Source organism: Gasterosteus aculeatus, chromosome 21, assembly GCF_964276395.1.
Source record: "Gasterosteus aculeatus chromosome 21, fGasAcu3.hap1.1, whole genome shotgun sequence".
Lineage (NCBI taxonomy): Eukaryota > Metazoa > Chordata > Actinopteri > Perciformes > Gasterosteidae > Gasterosteus > Gasterosteus aculeatus.
The window spans coordinates 20,744,363-20,763,049 of NC_135708.1; the positions used below are offsets into that span (position 1 = coordinate 20,744,363).

The window sequence follows — 18,687 nt, forward strand, 5'->3', positions numbered from 1 at the left end:
AAATGAAAAGAATTGAGCAGAAAAAGTATATATTCAGCTCAGACTTAGTGGTGATTTGGCAAAAGTACATTTACTGTAAATATGAAGTCCCGCCCTAAAGCATCCCCTGCTTTATGGTCTATTAGAGACCTGTCAATCATTGTGTAGCCCCGCCCTAAAGCATCCCCTGCTTTATTGTCGTTTTGACTCTAAATGGAGTCATTTCCTCATAGACGTCTATGGGAGCAGAGGAGTCGCCCCCTGCTGGTCACTACAGAGAAGTAGAGTCATTTCCTCATAGACGTCTATGGGAGCAGAGGAGTCGCCCCCTGCTGGTCACTACAGAGAAGTAGAGTCATTTCCTCATAGACGTCTATGGGAGCAGAGGAGTCGCCCCCTGCTGGTCACTACAGAGAAGTAGAGTCATTTCCTCATAGACGTCTATGGGAGCAGAGGAGTCGCCCCCTGCTGGTCACTGCAGAGAAGTAGAGTCATTTCCTCATAGACGTCTATGGGAGCAGAGGAGTCGCCCCCTGCTGGTCACTACAGAGAAGTAGAGTCATTTCCTCATAGACGTCTATGGGAGCAGAGGAGTCGCCCCCTGCTGGTCACTACAGAGAAGTAGAGTCATTTCCTCATAGACGTCTATGGGAGCAGAGGAGTCGCCCCCTGCTGGTCACTACAGAGAAGTAGAGTCATTTCCTCATAGACGTCTATGGGAGCAGAGGAGTCGCCCCCTGCTGGTCACTACAGAGAAGTAGAGTCATTTCCTCATAGACGTCTATGGGAGCAGAGGAGTCGCCCCCTGCTGGTCACTACAGAGAAGTAGAGTCATTTCCTCATAGACGTCTATGGGAGCAGAGGAGTCGCCCCCTGCTGGTCACTACAGAGAAGTAGAGTCATTTCCTCATAGACGTCTATGGGAGCAGAGGAGTCGCCCCCTGCTGGTCACTACAGAGAAGTAGAGTCATTTCCTCATAGACGTCTATGGGAGCAGAGGAGTCGCCCCCTGCTGGTCGCTGCAGAGAAGTAGAGTCATTTCCTCATAGACGTCTATGGGAGCAGAGGAGTCGCCCCCTGCTGGTCACTACAGAGAAGTAGAGTCATTTCCTCATAGACGTCTATGGGAGCAGAGGAGTCGCCCCCTGCTGGTCACTACAGAGAAGTAGAGTCATTTCCTCATAGACGTCTATGGGAGCAGAGGAGTCGCCCCCTGCTGGTCACTACAGAGAAGTAGAGTCATTTCCTCATAGACGTCTATGGGAGCAGAGGAGTCGCCCCCTGCTGGTCACTACAGAGAAGTAGAGTCATTTCCTCATAGACGTCTATGGGAGCAGAGGAGTCGCCCCCTGCTGGTCACTACAGAGAAGTAGAGTCATTTCCTCATAGACGTCTATGGGAGCAGAGGAGTCGCCCCCTGCTGGTCACTACAGAGAAGTAGAGTCATTTCCTCATAGACGTCTATGGGAGCAGAGGAGTCGCCCCCTGCTGGTCACTACAGAGAATGCAGCTTTAACACATGAAGCTCTGACTTCTCTTTAAAGAACCAAAGGTTGCCGGTGGGGAATCTTGGTGATTCTGCTGCTAACAGCTGCTACACACACTGTTGTGTGAGGGTTAGCTGTGATGCTAACATGGAACATGTAGCGTGTCAGTGTGTCCTTTTGATGCTGAACTCATGCTGGCTTTAAGAGAACTTGCTTACTTCATTACTTCAGCTGGAGTTATGAGAGGTGACACGTGTGTGTGTGTGTGTGTGTGTGTGTGTGTGTGTGTGTGTGTGTGTGTGTGAGACCCTAACCCAGTGTGAAATGTCCTTCCCTTTGGCTCGCTGCCCTTCATTTATCTCTCTGCATGTGTTGTACCTGCATGCGTTTGTCTCACTACAAGTTCTAAATCTCATAATTCACACTTAAGAGTTCTGTGTGTCTCCATGTCTTAGATGATTGTCTTTTTTGTTGTTACGACTGGCTGTGGACTTTAAGCATCTCCTCCCCCCCCCCCCCCCCCCCCCCAGGTGTTCTCGGGCATCTTCACGGCGGAGATGGTTCTGAAGATCATCGCTCTGGATCCGTACTACTACTTCCAGACGGGCTGGAACATCTTCGACAGCATCATCGTCTGCCTCAGCCTGATGGAGCTCGGCCTGTCGGACGTGGAGGGACTCAGCGTGCTGCGCTCCTTCCGCCTGGTGAGCACAGACGCACACACACAGACACACACAGACACACACAGAGAGACACACAGAGAGACACACAAATAAGAAGGTTTTTTTCTGTCTTTTTGTCTTAATTGATTTTCTCTCTCTAGTGTTCTTTTATATTCTCCTCTCTCCTTGCTTCTTGTCCGTGTGTCTTCATCCCTCCTTCTTCAAGGTTCTCCGTGGAGCTGAAACAATGTTTTACTGTAAACAAACAGAAATCAGAAGCAAACATGAAATGAGACCCGACTCTTACTTTGTAACAAAAAGCTGCTTTTGAAGAACAATATAAATATATGTGCCCTTATTCTGAAAATCCCCTCTTCTTGCGTTGCCTCCAGCTTCGCGTGTTCAAGCTCGCCCGCTCGTGGCCGACCCTCAACACCCTGATCAAGATCATCGGCAACTCCATGGGCGCGCTGGGCAACCTGACGCTCGTCCTCGCCATCATCGTCTTCATCTTCGCCGTGGTCGGCATGCAGCTGTTTGGGAAAAACTACCAGGTAACGGCTTCTGACCTCCGACCTCTGACCTCTGACCTCGGAACAACTCACGGGCTAAAGGCGCTGTGTTAAAAGCTAGCGTTGGCCTCGACATCGTGGCCCGCTGTGGTTTATTGTTGTGATTATTGTTATTATTATTATTGTCGTTGACATTCCCATATTTTACACACAAGCTCCACCAAAGACCAAAACAACGCAGCGCTCAGCCCGTGCGCCCCAACAGATGACATCACGTCCAAAACCTTATTATTCAACAACGGCTCATATTGTGAATTAAAACACAAACATATTATATGTGTATTTAATTCCATTGCTACTGAGAAACAGCTGATTGTTTTTGACTTATGCCAAAAGATGTTTCCCAAGGTGCCTCCAGAGAAGATACCAGCTGTGACGAGACATGCAGAACACCGGGCAGAGTAGATTACGCAGTGGATCTTTTTGGGGGGGCCTTCTCCGTTTGTATATTCGCGTAGTATTTTCATATACGGCAATATTAATGCAGCTATATTGCATATGTTGCAAATAAAGCCTTTAGTGCAGATGTTTCTGATGTTTAGTTGTGTGTCGTGGTCGGTCGCTGCGTTAGAAGTATTGAAAACATTGTCATAGCGATTGTAAAATACTGTAAATCCACAGAGCTTCTGTCTCCTCCCTTTCACAATAAAAGCCTGCTGTGTAACAGTCGCCGTGTGGTGTGGTCGCCCCCCCTCAGGACTGTGTCTGTAAGATCTCTAAGGACTGCACGCTGCCCCGCTGGCACATGAAGGACTTCTTCCACTCCTTCCTCATCGTCTTCAGGGTGCTGTGTGGCGAGTGGATCGAGACCATGTGGGACTGCATGGAGGTGGCGGGTCAGCCGCTGTGCCTCCTGGTCTTCATGCTGGTCATGGTCATCGGAAACCTTGTGGTGAGTGACCTCCGACCCCGAAGCCCCGGAGAGCTCCTCCCGCTGAGCGACGGCCAGATGTTCGGGTTCTTTAGAAGGAGCGGCCATCTTAAATCCTCCGTGGTCCGTCTTTGCAGAAGGAGTCCTGGTTCAGTGCGTTTGGCTTTTGTTTGTTTGTCACAAAGTAACAAATACCTCAAACTTACACTTATAAACCTTTTAAACTCCCTGTGGTGGAAAATCTGCACTTTTCTGATTTGAAAAACATTGTTAATTCTGCTGTGGGAAAGGAATGTTAGTTGCCATTAGCTCATATGGCTTTTACAGCCATACACACAGCTAGCACTGATGCTAAGCTAGTCTGGGTTCATGACATCATCGACAGGACGCACTGTAGCTGCGTGAACCCAAACAAACTGACGCACAAACAACTGACGTTTTGTTATTTTTCCCTCAAAATGTTAAAATATCTTAAACACTCCGCTCTGATTGGTTTGAACACGGCCTTAGGAAGTGTGTGTGTCTGTGTGTGTGAGTCTGTGTGTGTGTGTGTGCCTGTGTGTGTGTTCTAATCAGTGGGATTCAGAGCAGACAGGAGGCGGTAACTGGAGAAGAAGAAGTACACTTATCTGATGGTCAACACTCAGACACACACAGATAGATTTGATTGATGTGTTTAGAAGTGGAGACATGAGTGTGTGTGTGTGTGTGTGCGTGTGTGTGTGTGTGTGTGTGTGTGTGTGTGGTGGGGGGGTGAAGGGGGGCGTACAGTGTAACAGGAGATGTCTAGATATCATCACAACAAAGGAAAGCTCTGCTCTCCTCTTTTTTCTGACAAGATGAGCACTCAGTGTGTGTGTGTGTGTGTGTGTGTGTGTGTGTCTGTGTGTGTGTGTGTGCGTGTGTGCGTGTCTGTGCGTGTGCATGTGTGTGTGTGTGTGTGTGCGTCTGTGTGTGTGTGTGTGTCTGTGTGTGTCTGTGTGAGTGTGTGTGCGTGTGTCTGTGTGTGTGCGTGTGTCTCTCTGCTTGTTGTACATGAAGGAAGCAGCAGCGAGTCGCTCGCGCTTCCTGTCACATGACCCTGCGGGTTCGGACCAGTGGTGAGTGACTAACCGATGAGGTCGTCATCAGCGGATCCGACTCGTTGATCTCGTCTGGTGCCGCGAGGCGCCGTCCGTGGCGCTCGAAGTCCGTGTGACGTTTACAGACGTACTGAAACATCTGGATGGACCTCGGTGATTTCACATCCTACGTGCTCGCTAACGGCGCCCGTATCCATGACGACGTGTGGCGTCGTCGTCCTGTGACCGTTGTTTATCCGCCATAATGGAGACATCACTACGATAATAACAGCCGGCCTCTTTGTTGCATCTCTGCGTGCGGTGAACGTTCCTCTGTTCACGCCGTGAGCTTCAACATCTGCTGCAGGAACCAGAAGGTCTCTTCTTCCTTTAGTCGCTTGTGGTTCTCAACATTCTCATATTCAACGACCACTGGATCGTGTGTGTGAGTGAGTGTGAGTGAGTGAGTGCACACACACACACACACTCACTCATTAACAGTCAACAACCTCTTATTCTTCTCCTGTCAGGCAGGAGGTGTATCTCGTCCTCCAGAGGGATTTGCTGACCTGACTGAACGAATAAGCCCAGACGAGAGTGTGTGTGTGTGAGTGTGTGTCTGTGTGTGTGTGAGTGTGTGTCTGTGTGTGTGTGAGTGTGTGTCTGTGTGTTGGTGTGTGTGTCATGATGACCAAACCTTTCCAATTCAGATGATTTATCCCTTTATAAATGGCCTCTGTGCACAGCTCAGCGTGTGTGTGTGTGTGTCTGTGTGTGTGTGTGTGTGTGTGTGTGTGTGTGTGTGTCAAGGCATTTACGCATGCACTCATATGTGTGCGTATGATTTTGTTTTTGTGAAGTGTCACACCTCATAACCGAAAGCAAGGGGAGTAGAGGAGGGAAGGAAGGAAGGAAAGAAAGAAGGAAGGAAGGAAGGGAGGAAGGAAGGGAGGAAAGGGCAGCAAATGAAGGAGAAGGATGAGCGGACAGATTTATGGGAGAAGGAAAGGAAGGAGGAACGATGAAGAGGAAGTGCAATGATGGAGGAAGGAAAGAGGGAAGTGTGAAATAAAGGGAGGGAAATGAAAAAGGGCCCAAGGAAGGAAGCAGCTGTAAAGAAAGGAGAGGAGAAAGGAAATGAGCAAAGGAAAGGAAGGAGGAGGTGAAGGAAGTCGCTCTCACGTCAGCATGTCAGACCTTTGTCGCCGGGGACGACGTGAGACCTTGTTGTTGTGACAGCAGAACGCATGATGTCACGTTAATACCCAGAAGGCCCGGGGGCAGGGGGCGGGACCAACTGCTGTTGGACCTATCGCACACAAACACACACACACACACACACACAATCACGCGGATGTAACGTTACAGGGACACATAGATAACAAAACATTAACGAATATAAATCTCCAAATCCAATTTTCATTTCATGCAACACACGCGGTTAATGATGCGTGTTGTGAGGTCAGCAGAGCCAGTGACGTCACGTGTGTGTCTGTGTGTGTGTGTCTGTGTGTGTGTGTGTGTGTGTGAGTGTGTGTGTGTGGGTCTGTGTGTGTGTTGATTAGCTAAATGTAACAAGCATCAATGCTTTCATGGCAGATCCAGAGAGAAATGCCTCTTATCTTATGGACACACACGGTGTGTGTGTGTGCGTGTGTGTGTGCGTGCGTGTGTGTGCGTGCGTGTGTGTGCGTGTGTGTGTGTGTGCACAGTTGGAGCAGGTGAGCAGATGTTTGCTTTGCAGTTCCTCTCAGTGACAAACGAGCTGAATGTGGTTTCCTGAGGCAGCACTTCACCTGCACACACCTGCCCGAGACACGCTGCTCCCCCTCCTCCCCCTCCTCCCCCTCCTCCCCCTCCTCCTCCCCCTCCCCCTCCTTCTGCCCATCATCCTCCCCCATTCTCTTCCTCCTCTTCCTCTTCGTGAAGAAATATTGTGAAATATAGTGTCTGTCTCTCTGTCTGTGTCTCTGTCTGTCTCTCTGTCTGTGTCTGTGTCTGTCTCTCTGTCTGTCTCTCTGTCTGTCTCTCGTCCTTCTTCCCTCACGTTGCAAGTCTGTTTTTTTTCCCAGGGGGCTTTGCTGTCGGGGGGGTTTGTTGTAACGAGTAGAAACAGATCATGTTACGGCTCATTCATCATCCACCGCTGTGTGGATGAGGTAGTCCTTCAGGTGTGCGTGTGAGTGTGTGTGAGTGTCTCTGTGTGTGTGTGTGTGTGTGTGTGTGTGTGTGTGTGTGTGTGTGTGTGTGTGTTACCAGGGCAGCAGCTGCTCCCTGGGTTCTCCTCGACTGAGATAAACTTGTGTCTCAGGCTGAATGTTTCCGTGCACAACGTCTCCACCAGGTCTCTCTCTCTCTCTCTACATATATATATATACATATATATATATATATGTGTATGTATATATATATATATATATATATATATGTATATATATATATATGTATATATATATGTATATAATATAACGCTCCGTGACATCAGTATTTATATATCGATATATTTAAAAAAAATATTTTTATATGTATATATATTTTTATCTTTGTCAGAATTTGATTGTCTTTATAATTACTTGAAGAAAAAGAAAAAATAGCAAAATTACGGTGAAAGTAATAAAACAAAGTTAAAATCAACAAAATACTATTAAAGGGAAATAAATAAATAATTGTCGGTGGCTCAGCTGTGCTTTGCCTCTCTCGCCTCACAGTGTGTGTGTGTGTGTGTGTGTGTGTGTGTGTGTGTGTGTGTGTGTGTGTGTGTGTGTGTGTGTGTGTGTGTGTGGATGGGTTGGCCCACTTCCCCGAGCTAATTGGTACGATCCGCTTAACGAGTTAAATGAGCCGATTCAGGTGGTCTGCTGCTGTGGAAACTGACGTCCCCCCCCCACACACACACACACACACACACACTTTGTCTGTCACGCTCATCATCATCACACGTTCCGTTGGGTCACTAACAGGGTTTCCCACCCAGAGCAGCAGGTGCTCGCTAGCTGGTAAACCGTGACCACGTCCATCGCCCCCTGGTGGGCTGATCTATAACAAGATGCTGCCAGTTACTATGGATACGCATCATAACCCACGGGGGGGGGGGGCGGTCAGCCGCGTGCTATCGGCTTATCGCAAATCGGGCAAGGTCGCCGTTCAAGCTGTCGGCGCACGTCGCCATGACCACCGATCAGCGGCATCGACCTATCGGTGTCCAGTTCGGGGCGCAGAGCGGCCAATCGAGTGGGGGGGGGGGGGATATGTGACAGTCGCACACTGATCGGTAACACAAACAACACACACCAGCAGCTGACATCAATACACACACATTGTCAGCCTGTATTGATCCGCCCCATATAAAGTAGGTTGGACAGGGACAAATCAAAAGGCCCGATTACTAGTGAACCGCCACAATAAAAGCCTTACTGTGTCTACTGTGGCCCAGGAGGGACAAAATAACCTACCACTGACTGTGTGTGTGACCCGTGGTAACCCGGTTCTCCTGAACTAGTGCTGTTATGGTCTGGATGAACCCCGTTACCACGGTTACATACCGTTGGTTCCATTTCCTGTGAAGATGGAAGTTTATTTTGAAAAGAGTGTGTTCATGTAACGAGAACACAAGTTGGAAATGTACGGAAAACGAGGAGTAACGTTGTGAAAATAAAGCTTTTGAGGAAACATGTGGAGCTCAATGTGTCGTCAAGGAACAGACACAGCAGCAGGAAACATCTGGAACATCTGGACGTTTCTGGGGTTTAATCAAAGACATTTAAGTGAGCTGTAAATATGTTTTCCTCTCCACTGCGTGAGGACGGACCCTCTTCTGTCTTTGTCTCCAGCTGCTGAACCTCTTCCTGGCGCTGCTCCTCAGCAGCTTCAGCTCGGACAACCTGTCGGCGCCCGACGACGACGGCGAGATGAACAACCTGCACATCGCCATCCACCGGATCACCAGGGGCCTGGCCTGGTGCCGCAGACAGGTAATCCCCCCACCTGGAGAGGGCGTGGTGCTGATGCTGACCAGCAGGGGGCGACTCCTCTGCTCCCAGAGACGTCGATGAGAAAATAACCCTCTTTTTCTCTCTTGATTACATGAGTTTATCTCTAGTTTCATGTCCTCTTCGATACAGAATGATGTTCGTTGTTATTATCGTAACCGTCACTGCTGTGTGGAGAGGCTTCCATCCGTCCGTTTACCTGCTGGAGAACCCGTGAGTGAAGCTGGTTCTGCTCTCCCCCGCAGGTGGTGGACTTCTTCAACGGGAACCTGAAGCGCCGCCGCCAGAAGAGGAAGGAGGCCAAAGCCATGATGAAGCTGAAGCGCCTGAGCACCGTCCACAGCGAGGCCAACGGGGCGGCCATAGGTGACAGGAAGCTGGAGGCAGGATGCGTCCTTCACGCGATCCGCTTCGTGGACAAACACCTCGATCGAATAGACGATGAAGCTAAAAGGAGTTAAACAATCAGCTAGCGTCGAGTTATTGGTGTCGACCGTTATATGAATCATCACACGTTTATTACTTTTATAACTTCTCAAGCGATTAAAGTGATACAACGATTCATTTTTATTTATATTAATAAAATGTCAGTTCACCTCTGAACCGAGGCAACAAAGTTGCTTTCAGGAAGACAGAACTTTGTTTCAAGGAATGTATTTTGGGTCGGAGGTCAGAGGTCAGAGCTCTGATGGGTCGGGGGTCAGAGGTCAGAGCTCTGATGGGTCGGGGGTCAGAGGTCAGAGTTCTGATGGGTCGGGGGTCAGAGGTCAGAGCTCTGATGGGTCGGGGGTCAGAGCTCTGATGGGTCGGGGGTCAGAGGTCAGAGTTCTGATGGGTCGGGGGTCAGAGGTCAGAGCTCTGATGGGTCGGGGGTCAGAGCTCTGATGGGTCGGGGGTCAGAGTTCTGATGGGTCGGGGGTCAGAGGTCAGAGCTCTGATGGGTCGGGGGTCAGAGGTCAGAGCTCTGATGGGTCGGGGGTCAGAGCTCTGATGGGTCGGGGGTCAGAGTTCTGATGGGTCGGGGGTCGGAGGTCAGAGCTCTGATGGGTCGGGGGTCAGAGGTCAGAGCTCTGATGGGTCGGGGGTCGGGGGTCAGAGCTCTGATGGGTCGGGGGTCAGAGGTCAGAGCTCTCATGGGTCGGGGGTCAGAGGTCAGAGTTCTGATGGGTCGGGGGTCAGAGGTCAGAGCTCTAATGGGTCGGGGGTCGGAGGTCAGAGCTCTGATGGGTCGGGGGTCGGAGGTCAGAGCTCTGATGGGTCGGGGGTCAGAGGTCAGAGTTCTGATGGGTCGGGGGTCAGAGGTCAGGGCTCTGATGGGTCGGGGGTCGGAGGTCAGAGCTCTGATGGGTCGGGGGTCAGAGCTCCGATGGGTCGGGGGTCAGAGGTCAGAGCTCTCATGGGTCGGGGGTCAGAGGTCAGAGTTCTGATGGGTCGGGGGTCGGAGGTCAGAGCTCTGATGGGTCGGGGGTCGGAGGTCAGAGCTCTGATGGGTCGGGGGTCAGAGCTCTGATGGGTCGGGGGTCAGAGGTCAGAGCTCTGATGGGTCGGGGGTCGGAGGTCAGAGCTCTGATGGGTCGGGGGTCAGAGCTCTGATAGGTCGGGGGTCAGAGGTCAGAGCTCTGATGGGTCGGGGGTCAGAGGTCTGATGGGTCGGGGGTCAGAGGTCAGAGCTCTGATGGGTCGGGGGTCAGAGCTCTGATGGGTCGGGGGTCAGAGGTCAGAGTTCTGATGGGTCGGGGGTCGGAGGTCAGAGCTCTGATGGGTCGGGGTCAGAGCTCTGATGGGTCGGGGGTCAGAGTTCTGATGGGTCGGGGGTCAGAGGTCAGAGATCTGATGGGTCGGGGGTCGGAGGTCAGAGCTCTGATGGGTCGGGGGTCAGAGGTCAGAGCTCTGATGGGTCAGGGGTCAGAGGTCAGAGTTCTGATGGGTCGGGGGTCAGAGGTCAGAGCTCTGATGGGTCGGGGGTCGGAGGTCAGAGCTCTGATGGGTCGGGGGTCAGAGGTCAGAGCTCTTATGGGTCGGGGGTCAGAGGTCAGAGTTCTGATGGGTCGGGGGTCAGAGGTCAGAGTTCTAATGGGTCGGGGGTCGGAGGTCAGAGCTCTGATGGGTCGGGGGTCAGAGGTCAGAGTTCTGATGGGTCGGGGGTCAGAGGTCAGGGCTCTGATGGGTCGGAGGTCAGAGCTCTGATGGGTCGGGGGTCAGAGCTCTGATGGGTCGGGGGTCAGAGGTCAGAGCTCTCATGGGTTGGGGGTCAGAGGTCAGAGTTCTGATGGGTCGGGGGTCAGAGGTCAGAGCTCTAATGGGTCGGAGGTCAGAGCTCTGATGGGTCGGGGGTCGGAGGTCAGAGGTCTGATGGGTCGGGGGTCAGAGCTCTGATGGGTCGGGGGTCAGAGGTCAGAGCTCTGATGGGTCGGGGGTCAGAGCTCTGATGGGTCGGGGGTCAGAGGTCAGAGTTCTGATGGGTCGGGGGTCAGAGGTCAGAGCTCTGATGGGTCGGGGGTCGGAGGTCAGAGCTCTGATGGGTCGGGGGTCAGAGGTCAGAGCTCTGATAGGTCGGAGGTCGGAGCTCTGATGGGTCGGGGGTCAGAGTTCTGATGGGTCGGGGGTCAGAGGTCAGAGTTCTGATGGGTCGGGGGTCAGAGGTCAGAGCTCTGATGTCATGAATCGTCCGCAGGCCGACACGTGGAGAAGTACGTGGTGCCGGAGGACGACAGCTACATGACCAACCCAAACCTCACCATCAGCGTGCCCATCGCACCAGGAGAGTCAGACGTGGAGTTCCCCGAGGAGGAGGAGGAGGAGGAAGAAGAGGAGGAGGAGCAGAGCCAGGGCACCGAGGAGGAGGAGGAAGACGAGCAGGATAGGGAGGAGGTAAGGACGAGAGGAGGAGGAGGAGAGGATGGAAGAGAGTGAGAAGGTATGGAGGAGGAGCAGAGCCAGGCTCCGAGGAGGAGGAGGAAGACGAGCAGGATAGGGAGGAGGTAAGGACGAGAGGAGGAGGAGGAGAGGAAGGAAGAGAGTGAGAAGGTATGGAGGAGGAGCAGAGCCAGGCTCCGAGGAGGAGATGCACCTGCGAGGTCCTCTGGTTCACTCACAGATGCTTCTGTGTGACGCAAACAAACCTGTGTGTGTGTGTGTGTGTGTGTGTGTGTGTGTGTGTGTGTGCGTGTGCGTGCGTGCGTGCGTGTGTGCAGACGAAGCATGAAACCTTTTTAAATCATACATCATTAATATCATCAGTTGAACTTATTCTGAATATTTTGTCCCTCGAAAACAGACTTTCCTTCTTTGTAACGGCTCAATTCATCACACACACACAGACACACAACAGGGTCCCTCATGTAGAATCAGAGGCCTCTGGCATGCAGTGCATTATGGTCCGGCATTTGTCTCACTCTGCATCGCTGCGTGTGTTAGCGCTAAGAGGGGATACATTAGTGTGTGTGTGTGTGTGTGTCTGTGTGTGTGTAGCCCTCCTGTCTCTCCTCATCTATTCACAGGACAAAAGTCCCACTGAGCCACAGACACCTTGTGTGTGCGCCTGCCTCAGTCTGTGTGTGTGTGTGTGTGTGTGTGTGTGTGTGTCTGTGTGTCTGTGTGTGTGTGTATTAAGGCAGTGGGATGTTCAGTAGCTGGAACAGGAAATGACAGATTTGTGTCGTGCTGTGTTGTGTGTGTGTAGGTGTGTGTGTGTGTGTGTGTGTGTGTGTGTGTGTGTGTGTGTGTGTGCACACCTGTGCTGACTCAGTTCATCATCGCCATCACCTCTCTCTTTAATCATGTTGTGCACCTGTTCCCCCTCCCTCCCCCTCCCTCCCCCTCTCCCTCTCTCTCTCTCTATTAATACTCATATCTGGTGTCAAAGGTCACGGCTGTCTCCATTGTGAGACCACCTGCCTGTGATGAAGCACCTTAAGGGGCGTGTTCTTCACCAGGTGTTCCACGCACACGAGACACAGCTGCCCCCCCCCCTTATATTATTTTTATAAATAACAAAAACTTAATCACAGTAGACAAGGCAGTAAAATCTGTGATGTGATGCACTTTGGTCTCTGCGAGGACTCCAGCTGCAGCGCTGTGATCTACTGACTTCCTACAGAGACCCTTGAACACATCATTGGTTGGTCCAGTCTGAATGCAGGGACACGTCCTCTACTTATAAGTATCTATGATAACAACAATAACAACAATGATTGCAATGCAAAAATGTTTATTAGTGTTATCATATTTATTATTAAAATAACAATGATACAAGAATATATATATATTATATATATAATATATTAACCAATAACAACATGGTTATAGAAACAAACACACACACACACACACACAGCAGTTTGTTTCCCCAAAACGTCTGTCGCCCAATCAGAGAGATTGAGAGGTTGGTGGGAGGAGTCAGAGTGTGTGTGTGTGTGTGTGTGTGTGTGTGTGTGTGTGTACTTGTACACACTAAGAGGCGCTCGCTTTGCTGTCAAATGTCATATTTCTGACGTCTGAATTATTCAACAGCTGCTGACTCAGCGTGGAGAGATTCCTTTATCGTGTAAATAATGTACCAGCAGGAGGAGCCGCTCAAAGCTGAATCAGCCCTCAGCCTGCTGCCTGGCTCAAGGGCAACCTGGGGAGGTCTTATCTTCTACGCGACATACAAGACCTCAGTGACCTCTACATGACCTCAGTGACCTCTACAAAACCTCTGTGACTTCTACAAGGCATCTGTGACCTCTACAAGACATCTGTGACCTCTACATGACCTCAGTGACCTCTACAAGACATCTGTGACTTCTACAAGACATCTGTGACCTCTACAAGACATCTGTGACCTCTACATGACCTCAGTGACCTCTACAAGGCATCTGTGACCTCTACAAGACATCTGTGACCTCTACAAGACACATGTGACCTCTACATGACCCCAGTGACCTCTACAAGACCTCAGTGTCCTCTACAAAACCTCAGTGACCTATACATGACCTCAGTGACCTCTACAAGACCTCGGTGACCTATACATGACCTCAGTGACCTCTACAAGACCTCGGTGACCTATACATGACCTCAGTGACCTCTACAAGACCTCGGTGACCTATACATGACCTCAGTGACCTCTACAAGACCTCGGTGACCTATACATGACCTCAGTGACCTCTACAAGACCTCGGTGACTTTACAGAATCTTTGAATCTAACAAATTAAACTGAAATCATAAAAAATGAACTCCTGACCAAAGACTGTAGACACGCCCCCCACAGGCCACACCCCCATGTGTGTAACATGCTGCTCCCTGTTTACCTGACCATTCAATATCTGAGCCGCTCTTTATCGTCCCGTGCGTCACCGAGGTCAAAGGTCACAGTGGAGTAAATCTCCAGATGGACGTTATTTGGGTTCTGTAGGAGTATAACTACCCGATGTACTTGTACTCACCCCGACTGCTCTCTACTCATAGAAATACATCAACCTTCTAGTTTTATCTCTCGTCTTCGGCTCCATATCGGGTTTCACTTTGAAAGTGGTTCAAACCGGTTTGACTCGGTGTGGTCAGCTGTGTGGACACAACATTTCCCTATTCAATAGATTAGAAGGGACTCAGTATTATAATAACTATCTATAACTTGTACATATCAGATATTCAATTATAGTTTAAAAAATAAAAATATGGATTAAATAATATACTTTAAATTAAAAAAAAGATTTAATATTTAAGACGTCAAATCAGAAGCAGAAGAGTGAGTGTGTTTACGACCACGTTTAAGCCACTTGAAGTGGTCTGTGTGTGTCTGTGTGTGTGTGTGTGTGTGTGTGTGTGTGTGTGTGTGTGTCCGTCATCTCCACAGTCACAGACAGTGAAACAACATCCTGCAGCTACTTATCATTCCTCTGTGTTTTCTATTAATACTGAATGCATCATTGAAGGTGAGCAACACATACAGACACACACACACAGACACACACACACACAGACACACATACAGACACACACACAGACACATACACTCACAGACACACACACACACACAGACACATACACACACACACACACCCACACACACACAGACACACATACAGACACACACACAGACACATACACTCACAGACACACACACACACCCACAGACACACACACACAGACACACACACACACACACAGACACACACACACGCACACACACACACACCCACAGACACACCCACAGACACACACACACACACAGACACACACAGACTTTAGTACAGCAGGATGTTCATTTAGTCATTATGGTCCATTTAGAGTCAATAGACCATAAAGCAGGGGATGCTTTGGGGCGGGGCTACAGGCTGATTGACAGGTCTCTAGACCACACGCGCCGCCTCCTCCTCCTTTGATGGAGGTAATCTGATTACTTTGTAATTTTAGTGTGTGTAACAGCTTGAGCTCGTCTGCACGGAGGAAACTGCTTATGAATAGAAATATATTTAAACCTCATTATGGACCTGAGCTGCCCAAGGCCGTGTGTGTGTGTCTGTGTGTGTGTGTGTGTGTGTGTGTGTGTGTGTGTCTGTGTGTGTGTGTGTGTGTGTGTCTGTGTGTGTGTGTGTGTGTGTGTGTGTGTGTGTCTGTGTGTCTGTGTGTCTGTGTGTGTGTGGCTGTGTGTGTGTCTGTGTGTCTGTGTGTGTGTGTGTGTGTGTGTGTGTGTGTGTGTGTGTCTGTGTGTCTGTGTGTCTGTGTGTGTGTGTCTGTGTGTGTGTGTGTGTGTGTGTGTGTGTGTGTGTGTGTGTGTGTGTGTGTGTCCAAGGCTGGCATTCGTCACAGCGACTGCTCTCTGTTCCCAGACTGTGAATGTATTCATGAGGAGGCTGTTGACTCAGGTATTTGGTTCACCTGCGCACACACACACACACACACACACACACACACACACACACACACACACACAGACACACACACACACACACACACACACACACACACACACACACACACACACACACACACACACACACAGACAGACACACACTCCCCTGCTGTGACCAGACATTCAACAGAACTCGCCAGATTTCCCTCCTCAGTCCCTCCACCTCCCTCGTCCCTTTGTAAAGTTAAACTCCCATGATGCTTAGCAAGCGGGCGCCTTTCAAGTCAGCTGAAGGAAGGAGGGGGGGTGGGAGGGGGGGCGGGGGGGGGTCTTTCCTGACGTTGATTTTTTTGTACAGATCTCAGACTCAAAGTGAACAGAAGGCAGTTTGGGACGTTTTTGTTTCCTCGTCCAAGATTATGTAACATTGAGTGTGACTCATTCTGAGTGTACTCTGATGTACTAGTACACACAGTGCTCAAGTACTGTGAGGTAGTACTACACAAGGACTGTGTGGTACTAGTATATAAGGACTGTGTGGTACTAGTACACAATGACTGTGTGGTACTAGTATATAAGGACTGTGTGGTACTAGTACACAAGGACTGTGAGGTACTAGTACACAATGACTGTGTGGTACTAGTACACAATGACTGTGGTACTAGTATATAAGGACTGTGAGGTACTAGTACACAAGGACTGTGTGGTACTAGTATATAAGGACTGTGTGGTACTAGTACACAAGGACTGTGTGGTACTAGTACACAAGGACTGTGTGGTACTAGTATATAAGGACTGTGTGGTACTAGTACACAATGACTGTGGTACTAGTATATAAGGACTGTGAGGTACTAGTACACAAGGACTGTGTGGTACTAGTATATAAGGACTGTGAGGTACTAGTACACAAGGACTGTGTGGTACTAGTACACAAGGACTGTGAGGTACTAGTAGACAAGGACTGTGTGGTACTAGTACACAATGACTGTGAGGTACTGGTACACAATGACTGTGTGGTACTAGTACACAATGACTGTGGTACTACTTTATAAGGACTGTGAGGTACTAGTACACAAGGACTGTGTGGTACTGGTATATAAGGACTGTGAGGTACTAGTACACAAGGACTGTGTGGTACTAGTACACAAGGACTGTGAGGTACTAGTACACAAGGACTGTGTGGTACTAGTACACAATGACTGTGAGGTACTGGTACACAATGACTGTGTGGTACTAGTACACAATGACTGTGGTACTAGTATATAAGGACTGTGAGGTACTAGTACACAAGGACTGTGTGGTACTAGTATATAAGGACTGTGAGGTACTAGTACACAAGGACTGTGAGGTACTAGTACACAAGGACTGTGAGGTACTAGTACACAAGGACTGTGTGGTACTAGTACACAATGACTGTGAGGTACTGGTACACAATGACTGTGTGGTACTAGTACACAATGACTGTGGTACTAGTATATAAGGACTGTGAGGTACTAGTACACAAGGACTGTGTGGTACTAGTATATAAGGACTGTGAGGTACTAGTACACAAGGACTGTGTGGTACTAGTACACAAGGACTGTGAGGTACTAGTAGACAAGGACTGTGAGGTACTAGTACACAAGGACTGTGTGGTACTAGTAGACAGGGACTGTGAGGTACTAGTACACAAGGACTGTGTGGTACTAGTACACAAGGACTGTGAGGTACTAGTACACAAGGACTGTGTGGTACTAGTACACAAGGACTGTGAGGTACTAGTAGACAAGGACTGTGAGGTACTAGTACACAAGGACTGTGTGGTACTAGTACACAAGGACTGTGAGGTACTAGTAGACAAGGACTGTGTGGTACTAGTACACAAGGACTGTGTGGTACTGGTATATAAGGACTGTGTGGTACTAGTACACAAGGACTGTGTGGTACTAGTAGACAAGGACTGTGAGGTACTAGTACACAAGGACTGTGTGGTACTAGTACACAAGGACTGTGTGGTACTAGTACACAAGGACTGTGAGGTACTAGTAGACAAGGACTGTGAGGTACTAGTACACAAGGACTGTGTGGTACTAGTACACAAGGACTGTGAGGTACTAGTACACAAGGACTGTGAGGTACTAGTAGACAAGGACTGTGAGGTACTAGTACACAAGGACTGTGTGGTACTAGTAGACAAGGACTGTGAGGTACTAGTACACAAGGACTGTGTGGTACTAGTAAACAAGGACTGTGAGGTACTAGTACACAAGGACTGTGTGGTACTAGTACACAAGGACTGTGAGGTACTAGTAGACAAGGACTGTGAGGTACTAGTACACAAGGACTGTGAGGTACTAGTACACAAGGACTGTGTGGTACTAGTACACAAGGACTGTGAGGTACTAGTAGACAAGGACTGTGTGGTACTAGTACACAAGGACTGTGTGGTACTAGTATATAAGGACTGTGAGGTACTAGTACACGCGTACTAGTACTCGGTGGATGGCGTTGACATGGAGGCGGAGGATCTGATTGGTCGTGTCTGTCCGCAGCAGGAGGTCATCAGCCTATCGGAGGGCAGCACGGTGGACCTGAGGAAGCCCGGAGAGGAAGAGGACGAGTACTCTGAGATGGCTGAGGAGACCACGGACCCCGACAACTGCTTCCCCGACTGTGAGTACACACACACACACACACACACACACACACACACACACACACACACATTACATCACATCACATGTCATTTATCTGACGCTTTTATCCAAAGCGACTTACAATAAGAACATTTCAACCATGAGGACACAAACTCAGAACAACAAGAAACAAGAAGGTGTGATTTCATCAAATGAGCCAGTTTACAACTTGCTGTAGATAAGAACCATTATAAGTCCAATGTAAGTGCTACAGTTAGTGTGTTAGTGGAGGTAGAGTCTGAAGAGGTGTGTCTTTAGTCTGAAGATGTGAAGCTCTCTGTGGTCCTGATGTCCTGAGACCTCCTTCCAACATTTATGAGCAGGACAGCAAAGAGTGGAGATCTAGTCGAGTGTTTTGCTCTCAGTGAGGAGGAACAAGCAGTTTATCACATGCAGAGCGGAGAGGTCAGAGGTCGGGATGTCGGGTTGGACCAGGTCCTGGATGGAAGCTGGACCCCATCCATTCACAGCCTGGTACGTGAGCACCAGGTTTAGAACTGGATGAGCCACCGGTACCAGTGAAGAGAGCGGAGGAGTGGAGGAGTGAGGGAGAAC

General features: G+C 49.6%; 1 protein-coding gene across 1 annotated transcript in view; it reads left to right on the top strand.

Annotated features, from left to right (window-relative positions):
• LOC120813002 (sodium channel protein type 3 subunit alpha-like) overlaps positions 1-18,687 on the top strand; it is a 70,363-nt gene that overhangs the window by 39,046 nt on the left and 12,630 nt on the right. Inside the window, exons 16-22 of the mRNA XM_078096374.1 lie at positions 1,997-2,170; positions 2,521-2,682; positions 3,398-3,592; positions 8,463-8,603; positions 8,867-8,987; positions 11,296-11,492; positions 17,989-18,109. Of these exons, the coding sequence (XP_077952500.1) occupies positions 1,997-2,170; positions 2,521-2,682; positions 3,398-3,592; positions 8,463-8,603; positions 8,867-8,987; positions 11,296-11,492; positions 17,989-18,109 (1,111 nt within the window). The remainder of the gene's footprint in view (positions 1-1,996; positions 2,171-2,520; positions 2,683-3,397; positions 3,593-8,462; positions 8,604-8,866; positions 8,988-11,295; positions 11,493-17,988; positions 18,110-18,687) is intronic.